The sequence below is a fragment of the Colossoma macropomum genome, unplaced genomic scaffold (assembly GCF_904425465.1).
Source record: "Colossoma macropomum unplaced genomic scaffold, Colossoma_macropomum, whole genome shotgun sequence".
Taxonomy (NCBI): domain Eukaryota; kingdom Metazoa; phylum Chordata; class Actinopteri; order Characiformes; family Serrasalmidae; genus Colossoma; species Colossoma macropomum.
In genome coordinates, this window is record NW_023494790.1 from 35,536,308 (window position 1) to 35,561,419 (window position 25,112).

The 25,112-nt window shown below is 39.7% G+C and overlaps 1 protein-coding gene across 1 annotated transcript; it reads right to left on the reverse strand.

Annotated features, from left to right (window-relative positions):
* Positions 1–485: 485 nt before the first annotated feature.
* LOC118809687 (alpha-tectorin-like) lies at positions 486–22,045 on the reverse strand. Its single transcript, XM_036573211.1, has 13 exons — positions 21,948–22,045; positions 20,089–20,148; positions 19,061–19,087; positions 16,127–16,254; positions 14,427–14,693; positions 14,256–14,354; positions 12,922–13,051; positions 11,212–11,322; positions 10,727–10,911; positions 8,978–9,138; positions 8,637–8,879; positions 6,889–7,051; positions 486–735 (listed from the first exon to the last, which is right to left on the reverse strand). Exons 2-13 carry the CDS (start codon positions 20,132–20,134, stop codon positions 652–654), a joined length of 1,644 nt encoding a protein of 547 aa, XP_036429104.1. The 5' UTR covers positions 20,135–20,148; positions 21,948–22,045; the 3' UTR covers positions 486–651.
* Between the last annotated feature and the right edge of the window lie 3,067 nt (positions 22,046–25,112).

Here is a 25,112-nt window from a genome sequence, read left to right on the forward strand (position 1 = left end):
GGCAAGGAGCCACATGCAATCTGCGTTATCAAATTGGATTCAAGCATTTGTAAGTTGTTTCAAAGCTAATTCAAACTGGGACTCTGTTTCTGGTAATATAACTCAGATGGGACGGTCAGATCAGATTTCATGTGGGGTTTTTCCTGAAACTGAATAAATAAATAAATAAATAAATGTGAGGACCATTTTGACTGGAAATTAGCTCTATGAAAGGGTGATCTCCGACTTTTGCACAGTACTGTAATCTGAGATCATAACTTTACTATTTGGTCCATCCCTCTCCACTGGAGGATGACTTTTTCCTGTTGAGTCTCTTTTCAAGGTTTAGTCCACAGTAATGATGAGAGGTGGAGTCATTTGAGAGGAAATAAAAGTCATTTAATGGTGAATATTCAAAGATTTTTGACACTTGCAGAATATAAAATGCTTAAAATAGATGTATTAAGAGAATTAAGACAGGAGAAAAGAATGAAATCATATGGATTTTGAGTGCTAAGAAAACATCCTCAACCTCTTCAGAAGGATCATTGATGGATTATTGATTTTGAAGTAACTGCAAAACTGTGATTACAGATTAAATATATATGAATGAATAAACATACAGATCATAACAGAGCCCTGCATAACAGTTGTGAGCTTAGGGTAAGCATGTTAGAAGCTCATTGTAATGGCAGTTGTGTCATGGAAGTCCAAAGGTCTCTTTGTTGTTCTTCTTTCACCTTCATCGTCACAGCGCTAAGAAAGGCAAGCAAACAAAGAATTAGTTCTGGATATGTGACCAATATGTCAGCTTTAGCGATGTTACATCAGGTATTCCTTTGTGAATTCCTTTTGCTTTGCAAAATGTGTCTCACCTAAGCCACGACCATTTGGCACCCTGACTTTTTTTTACACAGTTCTCAGTCTTTCTAAATAAGTGTCATCGTTTTTTTGGGTTTAGAATTTTTAATTCGAGTTATAAGATAAGATAACATTTTATTAATCCCCCCAAAAAACTGGAGTGCTCCAGCAGCATACATACAAGACAAACACAGAATACACATAAGTAAAGTAAAAATAATGAAAAAAATAAGAAAATGTGTAGCACAAAATAAACTAAGACAAAAGATTAGTCACCTGTGACTGAAACATACCTAATAGCATGTAATACCGCCATGAGTACGAATAACAGCTGCGATTCGATTTGGCCTGAACTGGACAAGTTTCTAAATGTAGGTGACATCAATGTTCAGCCACTCCTGCATCAAAGAGTTGTGCAGCGCGACCAGACTTTGTGGATGCTTCCCTGGCGTCTTGCTCGTTGTTCCAGGTCCCACTGATTTTCAAGAGGATTGAAATTTGGGGATTTTGCGGGCCAGTCCAGATGTGTGAACGCTCCTGAATGTTGCCTTATCAGTCACATTTGCAGCCCTATGAATGTGAGAACCATCATCTTGGAATTCAGGGATAAGAATGTTATGTTTCTTTGTAAGATGATGAGCAAAAGGCAAAACCTGGTTGTCCAGGAGTTCAATGTCGGCACTGTGGTTCAAATTTACTGTCACCTCAACCAAAAACCCATTTCAGCATCATTAAAACACCCCCAGAACATCACAGAGCTCCTCCAGCTTGAGCCACACCTGTACACAGTCCTTATTGAAGGCTTCCTGAGGTCTACGATGAACATGACGCTGAGCATCATTCACATACAGGCAGAAACAAGATATCTGATCAGATAACACATTTCCAGTCACGAACAGTCCAGTTTTTGTGTCTCTTTGTCCACTGTAACCGGGCGACTTTGTGAGCAGAAGTGAGCAAAGGCCTCTTGCTCCACTTTTCTCCATATGTTCATGGTATGTGGTTCCCTGCAGAGTGTTTTTTCAGAAATTGGTTGTGAAGAACCTGCGCTGACTTCTAGAAGCAATTCTTGCCTGGAAGTGAAGCGATTTTTATTCACAAGCCGTGAAACACACTGGTGGTCCCAATTCTGACGAGAATTTCCTGCTACTTCCTTCCTTTGGCAGCCCAAACGCAATCACTCCTTTTTTGCCAACCATTAACATCTGCTTTGCAGCCGGGATCAGATGCCCGAACCACCTCAGCTGGCTCCTCTCAATGCGGAGGAGTAGCGGCTCCACTCCGAGCTCCTCCCGGATGGCCGAGCTCCTTACCCTATCAAATAGAGTGTAGCCCGCCACCCTGCGAAGAAAGCTCATTTCCGCTGCTTTTATTCGCGATCTCATTCTTTCGGTCATTACCTATAGCTCATGACCATAGGTGAGGGTCGGGATGTAGACCGACCGGTAAACAGAGAGCTTCACCTTACGGCTCAGCTCCCTCTTCACCACTACAGTCCGGTACAGTGACCGCATTACTGCTGCCGCCTATCCCAGCCTGCGGTCGACCTCACGATCCCTCTTCCCATCACTCGTGAACAAGACCCCAAGATACTTAAACTCCTCCACCTGGGGCAAGTCCTTTCCCCCTACCTGGAGTGGGCATGCCATCCTTTTCTGGGCTAAGACCATGGACTCCATGTCCATGAATATCACGAACAGGAGTGGAGACAGGGCACAGCCCTGGTGGAGTCCAACGCTAACACTGAAAGAGTCAGACATAATGCCGAGTATACAAACACAGCTCTCACTCCGGGTGTACAGAGATTGAATGGCCCGGAGTAGCAGCCCTGGCAACCCATACTCCCGGAGGACCTCCCACAAGATATCTCGGGGAACACGGTCGTAAGCCTTCTCCAAATCCACAAAACACATGTAGACTGGGTTGGCAAATTCCCATGCCCCCTCAACAATCCGTGAGAGGATGAAAAGCTGGTCCATTGTTCCACGGCCGGGACGGAATCCGCATTGTTCCTCCTCAATCCGAGGTTCAACTATCGGTCGAAGTCTCCTTTCTAGCACCGTGGCATAGACTTTCCCAGGGAGGCTGAGCAGTGTGATACCCCGATAGTTGGCACACACCCTCCGGTCCCCTTTCTTAAAAATAGGGACTACCACCCTGGTCTGCCAGGACAAGGGTACCATTCCCGAGGTCCATGCAATATTGCAGAGGCGTGCCAGCCACGACAGCCCCACAATATCCAGAGCCTTAAGCATCTCCGGACGAATCTCATCCACCCCCGGTGCCTTGCCACTGAAGAGCTTGCCAACTACCTCGGTGACCTCCACCAGGGAAATGGAGCTTGACACGCCAGAAGCCTCCCGGATTAAGGAGTTCCTCAAAGTGCTCCTTCCACCGACCGACAATATCCTCATTTCAAGTCAGAGCTTCCCCACCCCTGCCGAATACAGCTTGGGCACAGCCACCTCGACCGCTCCCAAGTCGCCGGACAGTCGTCCAGAACCTCCTTGAGGCCGACCGAAAGTCTTTTTCCATGGCTTCTCCAAACTCCTCCCACACCCTGGATTTTGCTTCTGCCACCATTGCGGCTGCCACCTTTTTCGCCTGTCGGTACCTATCTGCTGAGTCTGGAGTCCTTCAGGCCATCCAGTCCCTAAAGGCCTCTTTCTTCAGCTTGACAGCCTCCCTCACCCCCGGTGTCCACCAGGGGGTTCTTGGGTTACCACCCTGACAGGCACCAACAAGCTTTTGGCCACAGCTACGCCTGGCAGCTTCCACAATGGAGGTTTTGAACAGGGTCCATTCAGACTCCATGTCCCCTACCTCCTCCGGGACATGAGAAAAGCTCTCCCGGAGGTGGGAGTTAAAATCTTTCCGAAGAGGGGCCTCCGACAGTCGTTCCCAGCACACCCTCACTATTTGCTTGGGCCTACCAGGTCTTACCATCAGTCTTCCCTGCCATCTGATCCAACTCACCACCAGATGGTGATCGGTTGACAGCTCAGCACCTCTCTTCACCTGAGTGTCCAGAACATATGGTCCCAAGTCAGATGAAATGAAAACAAAGTCGATCATTGACCTATGACCCAAGGAGCTCTGATACCATGTACACTTATGAACATCCTTGTGTTCGAACTTGGTGTTCGTTATGGACAATCCATGCCTGGCACAGAAGTCCAATAACAATTCACCATTCGGGTTTAGATCGGGCAGGCTGTTCTTCCCAATCACGCCTCTCCAGGTCTCCCAGTCATTGCCAACATGAGCAGTGAAGTCTCCCAGTAAGACTATGGAGTCTGTAGGCAGGACCCTTTCCAGAACCCTGCCCACTTGCTCCAAGAAGGCCGAGTACTCCAACCTGCTGTTTGGTGCATAAGCACACACAACAGTCAGAGCTTTCCTCTCTGTGATTTTAATTCGCATTGAGGCGACCCTCTCGCCATGTACCAAGAGCCAGTTTCTGCCACAGGGGCCTAGGCCACCAGGGGCCCCACGCAATCTCCCACTGCCTATACGGCACTGCACCGCTCCCCCATGCTGGACCTTGTGGGTGGTGGGCCGTTGCCTCTTCGGGCTGAGCCCGGCCGGGTTACGTGGGCTGCCCGGCCACCAGGCGCTCGCCGGGGGATGCAACCCCCTGGCCTTGCTCCAGGGGTAGGTCCCGGTGACCCTCTCCCAGGCAGGGTACACGATTGTCTGTGTCCATTTTTCATAGAGGACTTTTGGGGGTGTTGATTTTATTCAAATGAGAAAACTGTCATTGACTGGGGGGGGGCTAGGCAAAACATGTTTGGGGGGCAGGGTCAACAATGCGCCACAAAAATGGTTGCAGTGGACCACAGTATCATGAGACTGGATAGTGTCACATGGCAGAGTGGTGCTATAGAACGCATATGAACACGTTCAAGTTTTACACATTTTTACACATTTAAATTTAATCAAATAAAACTTTCAACATTATTTATCACTCTGGGAATCAATTTGCTATTGAAACCTGTTCCCGCCACTGGAAATATTGCTTAGCCATTTAATCAGTCATAATAATGAGAAAGTTTTCCATAATTATGACTTGACATCTCATAATTACGACTTGCAGTCTCATAATAAAGAGATTCTATCTCATAATTATGATTTACAATCCCATAATTATGACTTGGCATCTCATAATAATGAGATTCTATCTCATAATTATGACTTGCTATCTCATAATGATGAGATTCAAGCCCATAACTATGACTTAATATCTCATGAGTATGACTTATTATCTCATTATCATTCTCATAATTATGACTATCATAATAATGAAATTCAGTCTCATAATTATGACTTGTGATCTCAGAATTCTAACTTATTTTCTCATTATTATGACTTAGTATTTCACATTATGATGCGCTAAGTCATTATGAGATAGCAAGTCATAATTATTAGATGCCATGTCATAATTATAGAAAACGATATTTTTTCTCAGTGGTTGATATGGGCTTCCATAGTTCCATACTAGCGCTTCACAAAGTCGCTGGTTTTTTGAGTTGAAAGACGTGAGGTGAAAAAACAGACTATGCTAGTAACATTAGTGGAGGTAACAGACTGTTATGACAGCATATGTCTGTCCATCTAAAAGACTGGCTGCCTTCTATCGTGTAAATTTCAAGCCACATGTTATCTACTGCAGCTTTCTATGGCTTTATTTTATGTTGTAATGGCAAAATGCTGAGTGGTCATGACGAGACTGCTGCGGAGGGCCAAAAACTGACCAGGATGCAGCAGGATGTTTCCAGATGCCGAGTGCTCACAGTCACGTTCACAGCCCTGTTTATCGATGGTGCTGTCTTGCTGACATTGCAAAAACTCAGGAATTTAGCATTAACCATCTGATATAGACCCATCAGAGACATCTAAACAATGTGCGCTTATCTTAGACTTCTGCTACGTATCAGTTTTGTATATTTATCTGATTAAGGTTAGAAAACTAAGTGCTTTGAATTGAAACGTCACCCCTGTAGCCTATAAATTGAATTATTGTTCAAGAGGGTCAGCCAAGAACTGATGTCTTGAATCACAAAAGGGATGCAAACATTCATCCAGAGGACACATCATGTTAACTGAAACAAAGAAATACTGAAATGTAGAATTTGTTTACTTGCCTATGCAATCTAGGGCTAGAAAACATGACTGACTGAAAACCTGCCACATTTATTCTCGTTTATGTGCGAAACGGCGTTCGCTGTGTGATCACATTGGAAACAGAGGAAGCAGAGGTAGTGATGTTATGAAGGCGGGGTTGTTGGGTGTGGTTATTCTAGTGCAGGGGTCAGCAACCCAAATGTTAAGAAGAGCCATTTTGTCTTTTCAACAAATATCAAACCACCTTGGGAGCCACAACATTTTATGTCCATTTTACCATCTTGGCTGTAAATATGTTTCAGTATGTGCTAATGTACTAGTAAAGGCTAAAAAATATAATATAAACTAAAACACAGACTCACTTTGCTCTGCTTTAAGCTTTAGCTCAGCTACAGCTGCTTTTCTCGCATCTCCAGCAGGAATTTTTTCCTCAAAAGTAGAACAGTTTTCTTGTATTATGTCTCTCAACATTCAACTATTTATGAGGCCGAAGTCACTTCTCTTTCACCAGCTTCTTGTTTGAATTTTCCTGTTCTACCTTCCTACTGCATCATTTAAGGTGGAACGGGAAGAAGCTGACTTCAGTCCGTTTGTCTCCAAATTATCAACGAAAGGAGGATTATTTTATTTTTACCTAAAAATCTAATTCTGCTGAGGAGCCACAACAGGACAGTAAAAGAGCCACATGTAGAAATCAGATAGAAATCATGACAGCCTGTTGAATTGCAGTCTTTCTTTTTAAAGGAACTTTTGCAAAAACAGCAGAGATTTCACATCTCACGATTTCTTGAATGGAATGTACAGTGACCAGTAATGCACATGTGAACTGGCAAGGAAAACGCAGGTTTGTTTACTCTGTCTCCTTGAAGCTCATTCTTTTGCAGAGCTGGCCAGTGACTGGATAAGTGGGTGATCTGAACTCACCTGTGCGCAGTCACCTCCCACCAGCAGGCACAGGTGAACCTTGCAGTGCAGGTAGATGCTTTCAGGCTGGCCAGTGAACGTGAACATCCTGAAGGAGAAGGAGCTGACTGTCGAAATTCCATTCTGCAGCACCTCCACTGTGCTGTCGTTAGCGCTGGGACACCTGAAGAGCCAAAGGAGAATTAAAGATTTAGCATTTCATGCATTTTAACACACGTAAATTAAGCACTATGATGTAGTTTCCTGTGAGTAAAATAACAGGGCTCCCAAATGGCCTAAGTTTTGACCTTATTGTTGTCCAAGACTGTGGCCAAATATCTAAGTAGGCATTACTGACCAGTTGTAAAATAATGATAGACACGCTTCTCAGCCTTTCTCTGTCAAATGTGAAGAAAACTCAAACATCCTTAAAAAACCTGCGTTGAGACGGCGGCAGCAGAAATATTTAAAAAAGAAATGGTAAGAAGGTGCTACTGATGAACGTATAATGCCTGTCACATGATATCTGGGTCATCTGGAGAGTGGAGCTGTTTTTATTTTATCCTGAAGCTGAAAAAGCTGTGGATTAAACTATGCAGCCCAACTCATAGCTCAGTGACACAACAACAGGCTTTAGGGTTATATAAACTTTATCTGGATTGTTTTATTTGATAATTATTTTAATATGATGTCTAATAATAAATAATGTTACAGAACAATGTCAAGTTCAGTTAGCTAGCTTTTAATTTAGCTATTTGCAGTGATTAAAAACTTTTGGAAACACTTTAATTAAATTTTATGTAAATAGGATCTTAATAACACGCATTAAATAACATTATAATTCATGCTGCTAAAACAATAGTTGAACATTTATGAATGCCTTATGCCAATAATCGCAAGACGTTTTATGAAGAAAATGACACTGCGTTGATACAAAAGGGCTTGAACTAAATTTATGGACTTATTTGCATTTATAACACTGTTATTAAACATTATTTCTAAGTAATGGAGTTGTTACAGTTATACAAGTATGCTTTATAAAGAGACCTGAAGCCACAAAAATATGTAGAGCTGTGTGGCATGCGACCATCCTCTGGGCCTCGATGACAGCTGCGAGAGCTGGCAGGAAGGTGGGGCCCAAACTCTGAGCCCAAATGAAACCCCATGAGGACAGCGGGGAGAGGATGAAATTCGTGGGGGATGGTATGCGAGTCCCGAGCCCCGCTTCTTGAGCACAGCCTCTGGTTTCACGGCTGTCATCGTGGCCCAGGGGACGGGTGGATGCTACAAGCTGATGTTCTGTTTTTAAAGTAGGCCTCTCCTTTTTCAGTTCAGTTATTTGAAAATGATGCTTCATAATAGTGTCATAAATGGAACATCCCTTACTTAAATTTAAGGCCCCATCTTGGCATTAGCTCATCTGAAGGGGCAGGTTTTGTCCCAGACATGGAAACTTGCTGCTTTCACATCTATTTCCCTGCTAACATCCAGAATTCAATCCCATTTAAACTGGCTTACATTCATATTTTCTCTATTCTCATGTATGTTTCCACTGAACATCTTATAAAGCCAGTTTCTTAGGTTACAGATGCTACCAGGTACCCTAAGCTGAAAGTTTCATTGGCATAGCTACAGTATCTAAGGAAGGTGGAACTGCAAAAGCATGTGCTAGCCTTTACCTTCCCAGGTAAATAATAATAACATATCAAGTTAAACAGAACTTCTCTATTCAAAATGTTATTTAATTCAAAGAACTTAAGATTCCGCACTCATGAACGATAAGAGGCCAGCGATGGCTGTTGTTCATGTCATTGACCGGAGTGGCCCAGCAGCTGTCCAGAACTAAAGCGATCTGACGTTTGTCGACTCCATCCACCACCACAGCCACGAACATCTGCTGGTTCACGTCAAGTGTGACATTTCCGAAATAAGGCTCGATGAATGAAGCATTGGGGAAGGGGAGCATATGTATTTCATATGAGCCCTCTGTAGACAGCTCCTTGCTGACCACACTGTGGACAAAAACATTCACCAAACCATTAGAGAACATTTAGTAAGCATGCAAAAACAAAAGAATTAAGATATGAATGCCACTAAAAAATATCGCTACCCTTTTTTGGCTTCGATGGCCATGGGCATGGAGATGCTCTGGATGAGTGGATACACACAGGAGAAGGTCACATTCAGCCATTTTTCACGACTAATCACACCCTTACCTCCTTTACCAAAAAACTGAACGGAGTTCTCGTAGATGATGTGTGTCTCATTACGCTAGAAACAGAGAGAGTATTATTATTATAAAGCTTCTGTGAAATGAGCTGGTTTTCTGATGCCTTATTTGCAAATGTTCCCAATTTGCCCTCATATACAGTGTTGTTGGAAAGTTTGTGAACCCTTTAACGTGTGAATTTCTTCATACATTTGACATAAAATGAGATCAGATCTTCATTTAAGTCATAATAATAGATATGGAGAACCTAGTAAAAAAAAAAAAAGCATATGCAAAAAAAAATCAGTCATTTATTAAACAAAGTGATCCAATGTTTTATATTTTGGTGGGGGAAAGTGTGTGAAACTCTACAATTATAGTTTGGTATAGGTGATAATTAGGATCAGAAGGGTCAGTCAGTTAGATGTGAGGCTGGCTGACCAAATTTAAAAACATCAAACTTTACCACTCCTTACCATCAAAGTCTGAAAAAACTTTTTTACAAAAACATTTTTAACAAATTTAAAAACACCATTGTTACCCTTCCCAGGACTGGCCATGTGAATGTCATCCAATAGTAACGCATATAATATTCTGGGAGATCACAAAGAATCCCAGGGTAACATATAAGGATTTGCAGGCCTCTTTTACAATGGAGTCCACCATCAGGCAAACACTGGACAAGAATAGCATGTATGGAATGAAATCATGAAGAAAGCCACTGCTCTCCAGGAAGAACATTGCTGAGTTTCCTATAAACCACCTGGATGAACCAGGAGACTGATAAGGCAAAAAAGACCTTTTTGGCTTAAATGAGGAATGTTATGTTTGGCAAAAACCAAACACTGTATTCCAGCTTAAAAACCTCATCCAAACTGTGAAACATGGTGGTGGCAGTATTACAATTTGGGACTGTTTTGCTGCTATTGGACCAGGTTAGCTTGCCATCATTTGCATTTGAAAAACTGCAGTACCACCACGGGCCACGGGGGTGCCACAGCCCACAGGTCAACCCATTGGTTGAGGATCTAGTTGATCCTTTTCAGAATGGCTTAACTTAGTATTACTTGCTTGTTGATGCTAATTGGATCCAAAATCCAAACATTCCCTGAGAGCAGATTGGAATATTATTATTGGTATGTTTTCATTTAATAATAAAATGGATGGAGTTTACGTTCAGTTGAGTTTAGGTGGTGATTCAGAATAGGCTTTTAGAGGAGAAAGGAACAGAGAACAACCTCACCAGTGATTCCAATTACAATACAAAATTTGTCCAAGCCTTTATAATAATAATAATAATACTTAATAATGTCATAGGTTATACATTATTTAATATATTTATAAAAATCGGCCGCCATATCGGCCACTCCTGGACTCAATTTCAAAAGCCATCACATACCAAACTACCTTAGACATGCCTGGTGTTTAGAGTGAGGGAAAAAACATTACTAAAGCTAAAATATGTTATAAGGTTCTCTGAATAATTAAATATGATTGATATTTGGCCTCAAATATAACATCCAAAATATGACTCTTGGGATACATCCAAATTTAAGGATTGGCAAAAACAACAATAAACAATGAGAGTATGAACATATGTGAAAAGTGAACATACAAATAACTAAAACATATGTGGAAGAGTCTTTGTACCTTCAGAATTGTGCCACAGATGTTGTCATCGTTGTCAAACCCGAACACCACTTGGTCACCTTGTATCTTCCCTTTGCATCTGTCATCATTCAGGTGGAGGAGCTCTGCAGGATATCCGGCTTCAAAGAGCTGACAGCGCGACAGAGACAGCGAACCAGAGCTGCTTTCACAGATCTCAGAGGCATCTGAGAAAAATCGAACAAACTCAGCCAAACTTTTCTGTTAAAATGGCTCCAGGTAGGGGTAGAGACACTGTTTCTGGCAGAAGTATGTCGAATTTTGGACTTTGTATGTCAAAATAACAACTCAACTAAAACATGACTTACAATCTTGAGATTTTGAATAATTATATATATTTTTTACTTTATTTTTCATTGAATATTATTTATTCAAATAAATGTAAAAATTGTCTTAATACTTATTTCCTTTCTGGTAAATGCTTATGACTAAACTAGTGAAATAATTAAATGAATAAAGAAATGTACCAAAAGTCTCAGCACGGGGCCTTGTATGGGTTTCTGAACAGTCGCAGCCGTAAAATCCCGATCTCTCTACACACACCTCTTTCTTAGTGCAGTGCAGTTTCTCACAGTTCTCTAGTCAGAGAGAAAAAGGGATACACAAACAAGACAATGACACAGTGAGACAGCAATAGGTGCACCAACAAACTGCAGTCACTCTGACATTCTGAAGAAAGGTAAGTGTTTTATACAGAGGTCACCTATTTCCACTACATTTTCACTGACCTACCAAAGCAGTATGAGGCCAAAGTGTACAAGAATTACACACCATTCAGTTACACCTGTGGTGATTTCTTTTCTGGCACGTGGATCTTGCCAGTTAATAAAATAAGACATTTATCCTTCATAATTAGTCAAAAGCAATGTAGGAAAAATAATTGATGCCACAAAATAAAGCAAAAGCCACAAGAACCCGTGCGTTACAGTGATTTTATCATGGGTGTGTCATTAGATGCAATGTGAGCAGTGTAAAATCCGCATTACCCGCAATAAAACTGCTTTTCTGAAATGACAGCCAGCATAAAATATGACAAATTACACCCTATTTCTAATAAATAATTAATTTTTAATAATAATCAAGCCAAATAATTATTCTACCAAGAAATTAAGCATAGTGTCGGTTCAGGCATGCCATGAAGTCAAGCCAAATCTCAAATCATGATGGCTCAGCTGATCACCACCTATGCATACAATAAATATATAAAATAAATAAATAAATAAAAAAAAATAAAAAAATAAATATATAAAAATTTATATAACAGCCTGTCCAGTACATTTCAAGTAGTAGACATCACATTTTTGATTAAAATCCTGGATTAAAATCACTAATCTGGTCATTAATCACTCAAACTACTCCAGCTCAAATAGGGCTTATATCACAGCTGGTAGAAATAACAATCACTAATCTGAATTTAGCATGTATTGGGGAAAAATAAAACATAAAATGTGGTTTGCGCAAAAGTTACAGTACATTTTACACTTTATATTTTTTTTCCTTATATGTTAAACACAGCAAATAAATAGACAATGTGCACTGAAATACGCCAAGTTTGTCATTAGTTGAGTATTTTCCCATAGAAGTCAACAATACATGACATGCAAGCTTTTAAAAGCTGTTTTTTTTCTGATTGTGTTGATAATGTGATCATAGACAATGTGGTCTAGATTCCTCACATTTTTCAGATTCAAAGTGACTTCGGCTTCTGCTTTATTTTGGTGACACTTTACTGTGGGGTACGGTTCATAAGGCTACACAACACCTATATAAGCTTATCATGACAACTGAGATAACCCTACATAAATGTGTATAAATGCTTATTCCAATAGACGTCATCTGTCATGAAGATTATTTTGATCAAAATTGGCAAATGTTACATTTATAGCGAATAATGTCTATTGGAATAAGCATTAATAAACATTTATTTTGGGTTATATCAGTTGTCATGACAAGCTTATGTACGAGTCATGTAACCTAATGAACTGTACCCTACAGTAAATTGTTACCTTTATTTTTCTACTTTGCTTTGTTTTTAAGTAGAAACCTCAAATCATGAGGATCCACTTCTCAAACTTGGAAAACCATGGACGAAGTATTAAACATAGGGAGATTTTACTACTATAACTCAGAAATGATTGAATTACTGAATGCTTTACAAAACAACAACAAAAATTCACCGTCATATTCATTTTGAACTTTGAAAGCCCAGCGCCCTCGGATTTTGACATTGCTTCCTGAAGACAGCTCAGTGATATTTTGTACTGGGACGGCCACAAAATCGTCTTTGTTCCTGGCGCTATAGCCAGCCTAAAAATTGAAGAAAAAAATACATATACATGTAAATATATATATATATATGTATATATATATATATATATATATATATATATATATATATATACACACACACATTAGGGCTGTCAAACAATTAGCAATATTTAATTGTAAATAATGAAACATTTTTGTCCCCTTTTTTGACCCTAAGAAAGATTTTTTTCCGGCACATTGCTTTTTGATATAGCTATTACTGTAGGTCGTTTCATATAGCTACATCATACTCATATACACTTGTCATGGCAACTGACGTAAACCCATATAATCATGTGTCAGGGCTTATTCCAATAGGTGATGTGTGTCATAAAAGTTTGCTTTTGTCAACATTTCTCAGGCGACATATTGCAAATGCAATCTTTATGACAAATGATGCCTAATGGAGTGTTTATAATGGTTTATGGTGTAGGTGTAGGTCAGTTGTCATATAGTTTAGTGGACAGTGGCCTGCAGAAAAGTCATTAAACTGTTTTTTTCATTGTTTGTGTTTGCATGAATCTGAACATGAAAATCATGTGATGTCCATTGTATGAACACAGTTGCCAAATTTCATTTCATTGCCAATGTCCAGTGAGAGCAACAGTAGCTGCACGTTGCAACCGGTGACTATATAGGCCTATACTATGGGTGCAGAACTGAGAGTTAGTGTCCAGCATAGATTGGTGATTTTCTTGCTCTAACAAACCAAATAAACATGGAAAACAGCAAATGAGTTGAATCTGTTAGTAGTGCAGGCTGAAGTAGTGCATTCATAGAAGTACAGGCTGAAGCCCAGCTGTAGAGCGCTAATGCTAATTCAGCCTGCCTTAATGGTTTGAATGGTCAAACTAGGAAAGTGCAATAACAGTACTAAAAAAAAAAGAGTGGTGAGAACAAATTATTGCATATGACTGTAAGGGTCTTCAGTTCAAACCATAAATGTTAGCACTAAGCTAATGGCGATTCACATGAGCATTTTTTGGCCATTCTAGATTAAACACAGACATCTGATGCTTGTAAAAGACATTCCCTTTTTCATTTGAAGCTTAAAATATATACAGTAATGTCTGTTCTTGTTCTTGTATGAATCAGTTTTACAGTGACTCAGTAAAGAGTCCTGGCACAGAGCTGCTGCTGTTTTCCATTGCTACCAACTGACTTATATATAATCTTGACTATAATATGAACATGCTCATCTCACCAGCCAGACTTGATCAGTAGATGGAATCCCTCCATAGTTCATCAAGATATAAGACTCGTCATTATCATCAGAGATCAAGACTACTTGAAAACTTGCCTCCTTTGAGAGAAGAAAGATGTTAAAATTTGTCCGCATACAGGCAGAGATCAAATTCTTAGGAGAGGCACTTACCCCTGCATCATGTCCAAAATGCACATATACCCAGGTGCCCAAAAAGATCCAGGAAGCAGAGAAGTTCAACCCAGGGAACATCTTGTTGATTTTAGATGTAGCTAGTTGGAGAAGAAGACCGCTTGTGGCTTCCTCGTAGAAAATTCCTCCAGTATTAGCCTCAATGTCTGTCCACAGTGGAGCGATGATGTCTTTGGCAATATGTGGATTAGGGTTAGCATCCTTAAGAAGTGGCTGAAAGAAGGTCAGGAAGCCATCCCTGGCAAACTAAAAGAGAAATAATTGAATTGTAATTAAAAGTATGTCTGAAGAATAAGTTTTAAAAAAAATTATTTAATAGCTTAGAAATTGCTGAATCTTTATGAGTGAATCTTTTTATCTTTCTTCAATTCTTTACCACCAATTTCATGCTCAATAAGAGCAAAATCATGCTCTTATTGACTATAGACTATACTTTGTTATACATTAATTATTAAAATATTAACTCATTTTGAACTTGATGGCAGCAACGAACTTTCAGTGCTGTGTGTAGGAGCGGGCAGGGAATCAGCCCACTGCCGGCGGGAGCGGGACAAGCACACATATAGAGAAGTCCCTCAAATTAATGAATAGCCTAAATAAAGTAGAACGATCACTAAATTATATATGTAAACAATATAAAATGACAACAGTAAAATTAAACAATAAAATGAATTAAGTCATTCTAAAGAGTTGTGAAGCAGCCGATCATGTGAACAACACACAAATTCTCGTAGCTTACAGAGACGGCAGAGCCTTCAGGTCAACGGACACAGCTGCCCAGCAAAACACCAAAAATAACCGCTCTGTGGTTTAATTTCTGCTTTGTGTTCACTGGGAATAAATGGCGTTTGGTGAAGTTACTCACAGTGAGCCTGATGATCATGACTGACGTGTTATTTCAGCAGAGGATAATGTATTTGTGAATAGACTGTGTCAGACATTGGATCTTAGCTCGCATTGACGGATTTGCGGGCGGGAGCAGGACAAAATGCTTCGGTTGCGGGCGGAGCGGGACAAATGACTCGAGGGGAACAGGATGAAATCTTGCGGGAGCGGGACTGAAAACAATCCTGCGCAAACCTGTAGCTTGACTTATGCGCCGGTGGTGCAAAAAAAATTAAGTAAAAGGATCATTTGAAACTAACTAGTGTTTACTGAGGACTTAGTAAAGACTTTACACACAAACGTGGTACAAACTCATGCAAAACTTGTTCTTGAAATGGGACACAGATTGGCTTTTTGTAAATCTTATAGCTTCAATTCCAATTTAGGCCTTTTCCCTTTGTGGGAAATGTGACCTCTGTCTAAACAGCCAGATCAAAAGTCAGACGTCCTACATCATCAAAACGGAGCTTCCTTTCTCTGCTTAATCAGCTTTCACAGAAATGCACTAATTTTCATTCTTTTCTGTAAATGCTGTTCAATGTGGTCATTTCAGTCTCTGCTGCTTCTCTACAGTTCAAAGTAGCCGTTCTCACAGCTCATTCTGATGTTGCGTGAATGTGAATGGTAAAAGTAGAGGGCAGCAGTGAGGCTTGTAATACAAACACAGCTTTAGTCATCCTGGTCAACCTTTCAAAATCTGTAAGTGTGTAAAAACAGCTCACACCTGAGCAAAATTGGGGGTATCATAACACATACATGCATATTTTTATATTCCATTCAGTTCTTCTACTTACGTATAGCTTAGAGTTACGTTTTCCAAAGTAGAGGAATGGCCGGTGAAGCTGGACCTCTACAGAGTCCCCATTATTCACGGTAAGTTCAACAGCTTCAGGTGAAATGGGAAAGAACATCTCAAAATTGCCTGGAAGGAGTTTGTTAACATTATGTCAGTTTTATTTATTCTATTCATACCACTGTTACACACACACACACACACACACAAACACACCACATCTCCATGTTTAGTCTTTACCTTCGGCAGGACTAACTGACTAGTTCCTAATAATCTGAGAGCTCTGCTCAGCTCATATTGCTGCAGCCGATCAGATAAATATGTTGGGCCTGCACCATTAAGCCATTTGTAGACCAGAAATAGTAAATAGTATCTTAAATAGTGCATTAAAGACTATTCTGTAATTACTGGTAGCCAGTGTAAGGATTTAAGAATGGGGGTTGATGTGTTAACTGTGTTGACTGATAGATCTGAGTATCATCTGCATAGCTGTGGTAAGATATCCCATAGTCTTGCAGTATTTGGCCAAGAGGCAGCATGTATAAATTAAATAAGAGCAGCCCCAGAATTGAACCCTGGGGGACACCACAGGTCACTGGCAATCTCTCAGAAACATTATTTTCTATTTCCACAAAGTAATTCTTTCCTTGCCGGTCCGAACTGAAACATTTTAAGACAGTTCCTGAGAGCCCAACTCAGTTCTCAATCTATCTATGAAAATTTTGTGGTCAACAGTATCAAAGGCAGCGCTGAGAATGAGCAGCAGTAGAATAGATGTTTTTTCCAGAGTCTGTACTTAAACGAATGTCATCACCAGATTAAATTAGTACGTTTCAGTACTATGATTCGGCAGAAAACCTGATGGAAATTTATTTTCGACAGCTATTTAAGGACAGAAAGCCAGTAAGTTGCTTCTAGGTTTTTCTTTTTTAAGAGAAGCTTCACAACTGCAGTTTTTAATTTGTGAGGAAAAACACAGACATGAGTGAGGCGTACTATCTAAAGTACGTCCGCTGCTACTGAGTGAAACACGTTCTTTAAAAAGATGGTTGGTTACATGTCAAGACTACAAGTGGCTCATAAGAGATGACTCCCTGTTATGATTAAAATTTCATTATTAATAGCACTAAACTGGGTCATTTCAACCATGATAGCTTTATGTGGTGATGGAGAGGACACCGGCTCTTTGGTGGATATAGATGTATTAATAGCTTGTCTGATATTATAGATTTTAGTGTTAGTAAAGTATGCAAAGTCATTAGATTTCTCAATTGATACTAATTCGGGGCCATATATGTAGGTGACTTGAGTTTATCAACCGTGGCGAAGAGTTTCCTGCTGTTGTTAATATTATTATTGATAATGCTGGAGAAACAGGATTGTCTAGCTTTGCACATTATTATTGTAATGATGCAGCCTATCTTTGAAGATTTCTTTGAATTTGAAGCTTGGTTTTATACCATCTGTGTTCAGCCTTTCTACATTCTCTCTTTTGGAGTTGAACTACAGTGGCATTCTTCCAAGGTGCTTTCTGTTGGCATGACATGGATTTATCCTTAACTGGTGCAATCTCATCCATAACACTGACGATTTTTGAGTTGAAGATATCCAGCAGAGCATCAACAGAGTTAGATGGGTTGCATGGTGCATGGATACGTTCCAGTTCATCCCAAAGGTGTTCAGTGGGGTTGAGGTCAGGGCTCTGTGCAGGCCACTGGAGCTCCTCCACACCAAACTCATAAACAATGTCTTTATAGAGCCCACTTTGTGCACAGGGGCTCAGTCATGCTGGAATAGGAAAGGCTCTTCCGATTCATCTGATTTCAAAATGATTTATTTCACTTGTAAATCATTCCAGAACAATGCAGTAAACTGTAAATGGTTTAAATGAGCATAAAGTTTATTATGTAATTTTACAAGTGCTCAATATGAGCCTCCTCCAGCTGTACGGACAACATGAACGCCATAGTCAAACTCATCCCATACTCGATTGAGCATGTCGAGTGTCGCTGCACTCACAGCTCTTTCAGTGCGATTTCGGGGATCATCCAGTGTTGTCAGGAGTGGTGGCACATAAACAGAATCCTTAACGTACCCCCCACAAAAAAGTCGCATGGCGTGAGATCTGGTGATGCTGGTGACCATTTTCTTGGAACTGTTGGTATCAACGACGAATGCTCTGAGCTGTTGGAGGTTCACTGCCATACTGACAGTCAGAAACTCTACGACACTCTTATTTAATTGGATTGTGATTGGTTCCTAGGCGCCTCATGTTTGTAAAAATATGGCGCTTTGAAATCGGATGAATCTTTTTGAATCACCCTGTACTATGTGCTTCAGAGTTTGCATGGTCTACTTTGCTACCGCTTCACGGCTGAGCTGTTGTTGCTTCCATTTCCAGACCAGATATAGCAGGGCAGGAATTTAATAAACTGGCAAAGGTGGAGTCTTATGACAGTGGCATGTTTAAAATCACTGAGCTCACCAGTACGACCCATTACACTACCCGTGTTTATCTATGGAGATTGCAAGGCTGTGTGCTTGATTTTATACACCTGTTAGCAATGGGTGTGGCTGAAACACCTAAACTCAATAATTAAGAGGGTGTCTACATACTTTTGGCCATATAATGTATAAAGGCAGTCACTGTGCAGAATAGCCTGTGGTAATTTAGGGGTCCCGTTAGTATCCCCGTGTTGGCTTAATTCTTAATTTGAATTTAAGTTAAACAGTCCCGCCCCCAGCTGAATTTGTGTAAACTGTTCACATAGAGAACATGCAGCATTTATCAAAGTGCTAGTCAGGCAAATATACACTAGTGCTCAAGAGTGAAAATCACTTGTCATGTTAATAATAGGTGTTTTTTATTTAGTAATAAGGGGGGGGGGCAAGAAATTGCTAAATGATAAATAATATCTATTTGCAGTTAACTTACCATGGCTTTGTGGCTTTACCACCCCACCTATTTTTGGAAAGAGAGAGAGAGAGAGAGAGAGAGAGAGAGAGAGGAGAGAGAGAGAGAGAGAGAGAGAGAGAGAGAGAGAGAGAGAGAGAGAGAGAGAGCGAGAGAGAGAGAGAGAATATGAAAAAAGGACCATAAATTACATATTGACATCAACCTTTTTCATAAAAATATCTATGGACATATCAACACTCATACCAGATTTTAAAGGTAATAAGTAATATATTTATGAGTACATTAGAAAGTTCAGTCAACTTTGTGATCATGGTCCAATTAATGATTATTACTTTTTGAAAAGTTTAAAATAATCCTTTCATATTAATAAACTTAGCATGAAGTAAAATCGTATTAATCAAAAAGTAGAAATGTAAAACAAAATGTAGATATTTATTAAGAATGCAACTTAATAAATGCTTAATGTTTCTATGTTTAGTGATTAGTGTCCAATAAAAAAACACCATCAATAAGTAGGTTTTACTAATAATTATAGTGAAGAATGAATTTATTTAAATGAATAATAATTATTAAATTAAATAGAAAACACTAATACTTATTAATTACTCAGGGTAAAAGGCTCAAGATAGGCCCATTTCTGTTTTCAATTTTTTACTTATGCTTGAAATGTTGTTGTTTAGCGTCTGCAATTTCTTCTGTTTTTGCAATACAACTCAATTTTGGCTTGAAGAAATCTCAAACTGTTGCAGCACACAATACAATATTGTGCATTACTAAGGCTAATTTTGTTTATTTTTAATAGCAGAAAATAAACAAATGTCCAGTTTTACTCGAAGTGGAACACAAAGTTTCAGTTTTGTTTACTCTCACTTTACAGATTTTTACTTTATAATGATCACATGATTTTATTTATTATGCGTAATTGTCAGTGTGCAGGGGGCCTCCGAGGACTTCTGTGCTCAGGAACCTTGCAAGACCATGATTCGCCCCTGAGTCTGATGACCTTTAACCTCCCCTCTGCTGTAATGTTCAGTATAGAGACTTACTCATACAGAGCAGGACGGTCAAGCACAGTGGAAGCAGATACCCCATCCTGAGAAACAGCTCTGCAGAAAACAGGACTTTTATCAGTGAAATTTTCAAATGTTACATACATTAATTACATACATGAAGAATATGTGTATATATATATACAAAAAGCTATGGAACATTTTGTATTTCATGTTTTTTTTTCCAGTACATTAAACTCAGTAAAGAAACAGAAATGATGCACACAGGTGAAATATAATTAATATAATTAATCTATCAGGTCATATAATTAATCTTTAAGGTCACAGAATTAATATTTGAGGTGATATAATTAATCAGGTCATATAATAAATCTATCTGGTCATGTAATGAAACTATCAGGTTATATAATTATTCGTTTAGGTCATAATTAATCTGCCTGGTCATATAATTAATCTATTTGGTCATATATTTAACCTTCTTAAATATACTGAAGTAAAATTCAGTATCTTGTGGTCCTGATGAACAGCTCAGGTGGTCCCACATTAACTTAATATGTCAGGATCCTTTGCCATTCATAACATAAATAATAATGGCATATTATGAAGGTAATGAATATCAGCTTTTTATTTTTCTTATGTCTTGATTTTTGTAGCTGAGAAAATTGTTGGAATCTTGGAATCTAGAATGTAGAATTTCTGGAACTGAACAGCCCCAGTAAGAAATGAACAAATCCGGTTTTGTCAAAAGTTCCAAATGTATTAAGTAAATATAATAAGCTTTTCTTCAGCATTGTCATGATTGCATGCAGTCATATGCAAGAAAGTCTGATAGATATTAATTTCTTGCCTTTAGTCTTTTTGCAGCAACTGAAAAACTTTCAAAGGCAGGTTCATCTCATGATAAGGAATGAGGAAAACTGAAGCACACACGTGTCCTTCCTTCCCGAAAACAGGTCTAAAATTAGCCTTAAACCTTTTTTCCTTTAACCTTATGCAATATGACGTACCTGGAGATACTGTTACCTAAGAGATAAGATCCATACCATAGAATCCATGTGTCAAACACAAGGCCTGAAGGCCAAGTCAGACCTGTGACACGGTCCTGTTCGGGCTGTGAAATGATTTTAATTTTCTGTTCTTATTTGCCCATTTCATCCTGAGATGCACTGCAGTCCCCAGCATGCACTGCAACATAGTGTGTGTTCTGACACCGTTCATGCAACAACAGTCTAGTGGCCAGCAGTTACACAAAAAGAAAAGATTCCTGGTGACTAGTTCAAGCAAATATTTAAAAAAAAATACCTAAAACAATTAATTTTTATTTAGAATTATTTTTGAATAAGTATTCAATGCCTGATGGCCGCTTAGGTCTTGGCAAAATGTTACAGAAAAATGAAATAAAAACACAGCTGACCCACAAATTTGCTGAGATTTTTTAATATGACCCTTTTAGTAGTTGCGTTTGACACCCCTGCCATAGAATATTATATTCTAAATCATTTTGGGCCATTTTGATTGGTCCACAGGTCATGAATGCTCAGACAATGTAAAGGGCAGCTGGTGAACACGAAAGAATCAAGAATGAAATCTGATTCCAATGAAAGTTTAGCAGCCATGCAGCCAATTAACAACAGAAATCTAATCCTATAGGACCTCTATTCTATTCTACACAAGAAAAGTCCCATAAAGACGAAGCTGCTTCACAGTTTAACCAGCATGTCTTGTAAAGCATTGGTAAGTTTTCACAATCGTCATCTACTGTATTGCTCCGTTCAGTTCAGAAGGAAAGTAATCTTTGCTGGACCGGTCTGGTAAAGGACTTTTAACATATAATCTAAAACGTCTAAAATCTAAAACAGAAGAAAAAGTCTGTTTTTTAGGAAGAAATGTCTTACCAGGTTGTAAGCGCCACTAGTGCTGTGTCTGATGCAGCTCCTGACAAGATGAGTATGTGTAAATATGTACCATGACAGAAAACATAGCTGAAATCCACGGCTACAATCAAGATGAACCTGTTGTACCAGGGACAAAAATGCCTTCCCTCATACGGTAGGCGTCTCACTCCTGACCCATTGGTGAGTTCAGAGTCAGTGGGTGCCTCATCAGTATGAAGTATTACCTGTTTCATTCCTATCAATCCCCCACCACCATGTCAGTGTTATTGCAGTGCTGAGAATGATCCACCACCCAAATAGTACTTTCACTGTGAGGGTCCATGGGGGTCCTGACCACTGAAGAACAGGGTAAAAGGGGGCTAACAAAGTACGCAGAGAAACAGATGGACTACAGTCTGTAACTGTAGAACTACAAAGTGCACCTTTATAGTAAGTGGAGCTGATAAAATGGACAATGAGTGTAGAAACAAGGAGGTGGTCATAATGTTATGCCTGATCGGTGTATTTCTGTCGAGGTAATGACTGGGTCTGTTTGTGTTCTGAAGAATCGTCATTCTCAGAATGCTGTTGGTGCATCATCTGGACAATAATAGGTTCAAACAGAGTGATAAGTACTGATGGCTTTTTGGTTATTTCTGTTTCCTTTCGAGTTTAATGTCATCGTCCCATTCAAGGTCATAGTTTGTGTTCACTACACCAGACAATGGCATTTAACAGAGGCCTTCGGTTCTTTTCACATGAAGTCTGGAAATGCTAATATTTATAGAAGCTATTAATATCATCACAGATCTGAACTGTGGCTTCCTCAACACATCACAACACAAATTTGAGATATCTGAAATGTGTCCACCTACATTTTTATGATTTTCACAGCTTCACAGTTAATCAGATGCCTCACAACACTTAAGAGAAAAGCTACGTTCACATTACCAGGTTGAAGTGGCACAAATCCGATTTTTTTGTTTTCTTTATATTAAGCTGGACTTTCCTTATAAGAGTCTATAGCAGAGGTCACTAAAAGGCGGCCTGCGGTCAGAGTCTGGACCCAGACGCTGTCCAATGCGGACCTGGACCTGTAACCAATAAACAACATACATACATACATCATCTAAACCGCTTATCCTTCTGGGTCGCTGGATCCTATCCCAGCTGTCATTGGGCGGAAGGCAGGATACACCCTGAACAGGTCGCCAGTCCATCGCAGGGCAGACAGACATACACAATCACACAAACACTCACACCTAGGGGCACTTTAGCATGTCCACTTGGCCTGACTTCATGTTTTTGGACTGTGGGAGGAAACCCACGCAGACAAGGGGAGAACAGGCAAACTCCACACAGAAATGACCCTGGTCACCCGGCCAGGAATCGAACCCAGGACCTTCTTGCTGTGAGGCGACAGTGCTACCCACTGCGCCACCGTGCCGCCCTTAATTTCAACAGGGTGGTCCTATTTCAATCGGTGTAACTTTTCTAGCCTTTACAGTAGCTTTAGCGTCCAGGAAACTCACAGACCAATCGTGTGAGCTGTAAATATCACACGTGATGCTACTCAGCCGATCAGATCTGTGCATTACAATGAGCACTGAGACTCGAGTGAGTGACGCACAGACAGGGGAGGGACGAGGCGGGAAACAGCAGTCGGAGAAGAAAGTGAGTCAGAGGGAAGTTATTTCACATGGCATGATCTAAAAAGAGAAAACTGACAATAATTGTTGTTGAAATATGGCTGAACTGTACTTTATTTGATTTGACATTCAGTTGTTGACTGCATAAGATGTTGATATACCTACTAGGCTACTTCAGTAAACAGTATATGGCACTGAATCATGATGTAAGTTGGACATTATGATGTTCTGGACCTTTGCTTGAGGAAATTTTCTCTAACTGGACCTTACTGAATTCTAATTAAAGACCCCGGGTCTATAGTGTTATGATCCTAGGGGTGTATGTGGTGTTTGTTTTGTGCTCTCATTCTTGTAATCAGTTTTCCCCAGGGTTGTTGTCTGGAGGGCTCTGATTGGGTACAGCAGAGGGCGCTTCAGTTACTTATGGACCGGTGAGGCACTGCAGGAGGAGAGGACTGTTCCAGTGGGCGCATCTGTGCCATCAGCCTCCACCTGTCCACACCAAGCACCCAAAGCTTTGTTTGTGAACTCATGTGTCACTGTTGTATGAGTTTGCCTAAATACTTGTAAAGCCCTCTCTTTGTGAGTAAGGGGGTGAGTGCATAACAATAGGTTTTCCTGATGTTTGCAATGAATGTCGTGTCATCAACATATCGAAAGTTATTAATGTTTTGATGGAGTTTTAAATAAGTATTCCTGTAAATCAGTAATTAAATGAATCAGATATTGTAACCAATAATCAAAGCAGGAAGAGTTGATTAATAAAGAATAATAATCCTCTCACAAAGGATCGGCCTTGGTTTAACTACATGAGGGATTTTTGACATTGAGGAGTTCCTGAAGCTATAGAAGCATCCAGAAATCTGTGGGCATTTGCTGACACAGTAAAAGAAGAGGGCAAGCTGACGGTACACCCATTTTCCTGAGGACATTCTAAAAGTGTACACAGTCGAAGGCTGCCTTTTTAAATATCCAGAGCAGTTATATTGCTTTTTCCCTGCTTTTCCTGAATCCTGCTTGCATGTCTGGCAGTTTTCTCTAAATGTATAGTCTGTGTTTTAACCACAAAAGCACTGGAAAACCTGCTCCTATGCCAAAAGTCTAACAAACCATAAGACATATCAATATATAATAGTTTGTAATAACAACATTGTGCAGTTTTTTTAATATTAAGATGTACAGAAATGTGTTCTCTGTAAAGAGTGTTAACTTATTTTTACTTAGAAACTTGTGATTTTACCTTTTACATATCTCTATGGATTTTTTTATACTTCTATATATAAGCAGATCATTGATGTTACAGGCCATTAGCATCAGAGCACAGTGATTACTTTGTGGACAGTACAACCTGGTGGATTTACTGAGAAGTGCAAGCAGAAGCTTTTTAACTTTTTAAATGCCTAAAATTTTTGCACAGTACTGTAAAATATAAAAGCACTATAACAGAAAAAGCAACAATGAAAAACAAATACATATGTTTATGTAAACTAAAATAATACAGTAAAATAACATGTTTTGTTTTTAAAAAGTTATTAAT

Coding starts and splice junctions, on each gene's coding strand:
- LOC118809687 (XM_036573211.1), bottom strand. CDS start 20,134: ATGGGGTATCTGCTTCCACTGTGCTTGACCGTCCTGCTCTGTATGA. Junction 11,323..12,921: donor AGTTCAAAATGAATATGACG/GTGAATTTTTGT, acceptor CTCTCTGACTAG/AGAACTGTGAGAAACTGCAC. Junction 8,880..8,977: donor GCCATCGAAGCCAAAAAAGG/GTAGCGATATTT, acceptor TTTTGTCCACAG/TGTGGTCAGCAAGGAGCTGT.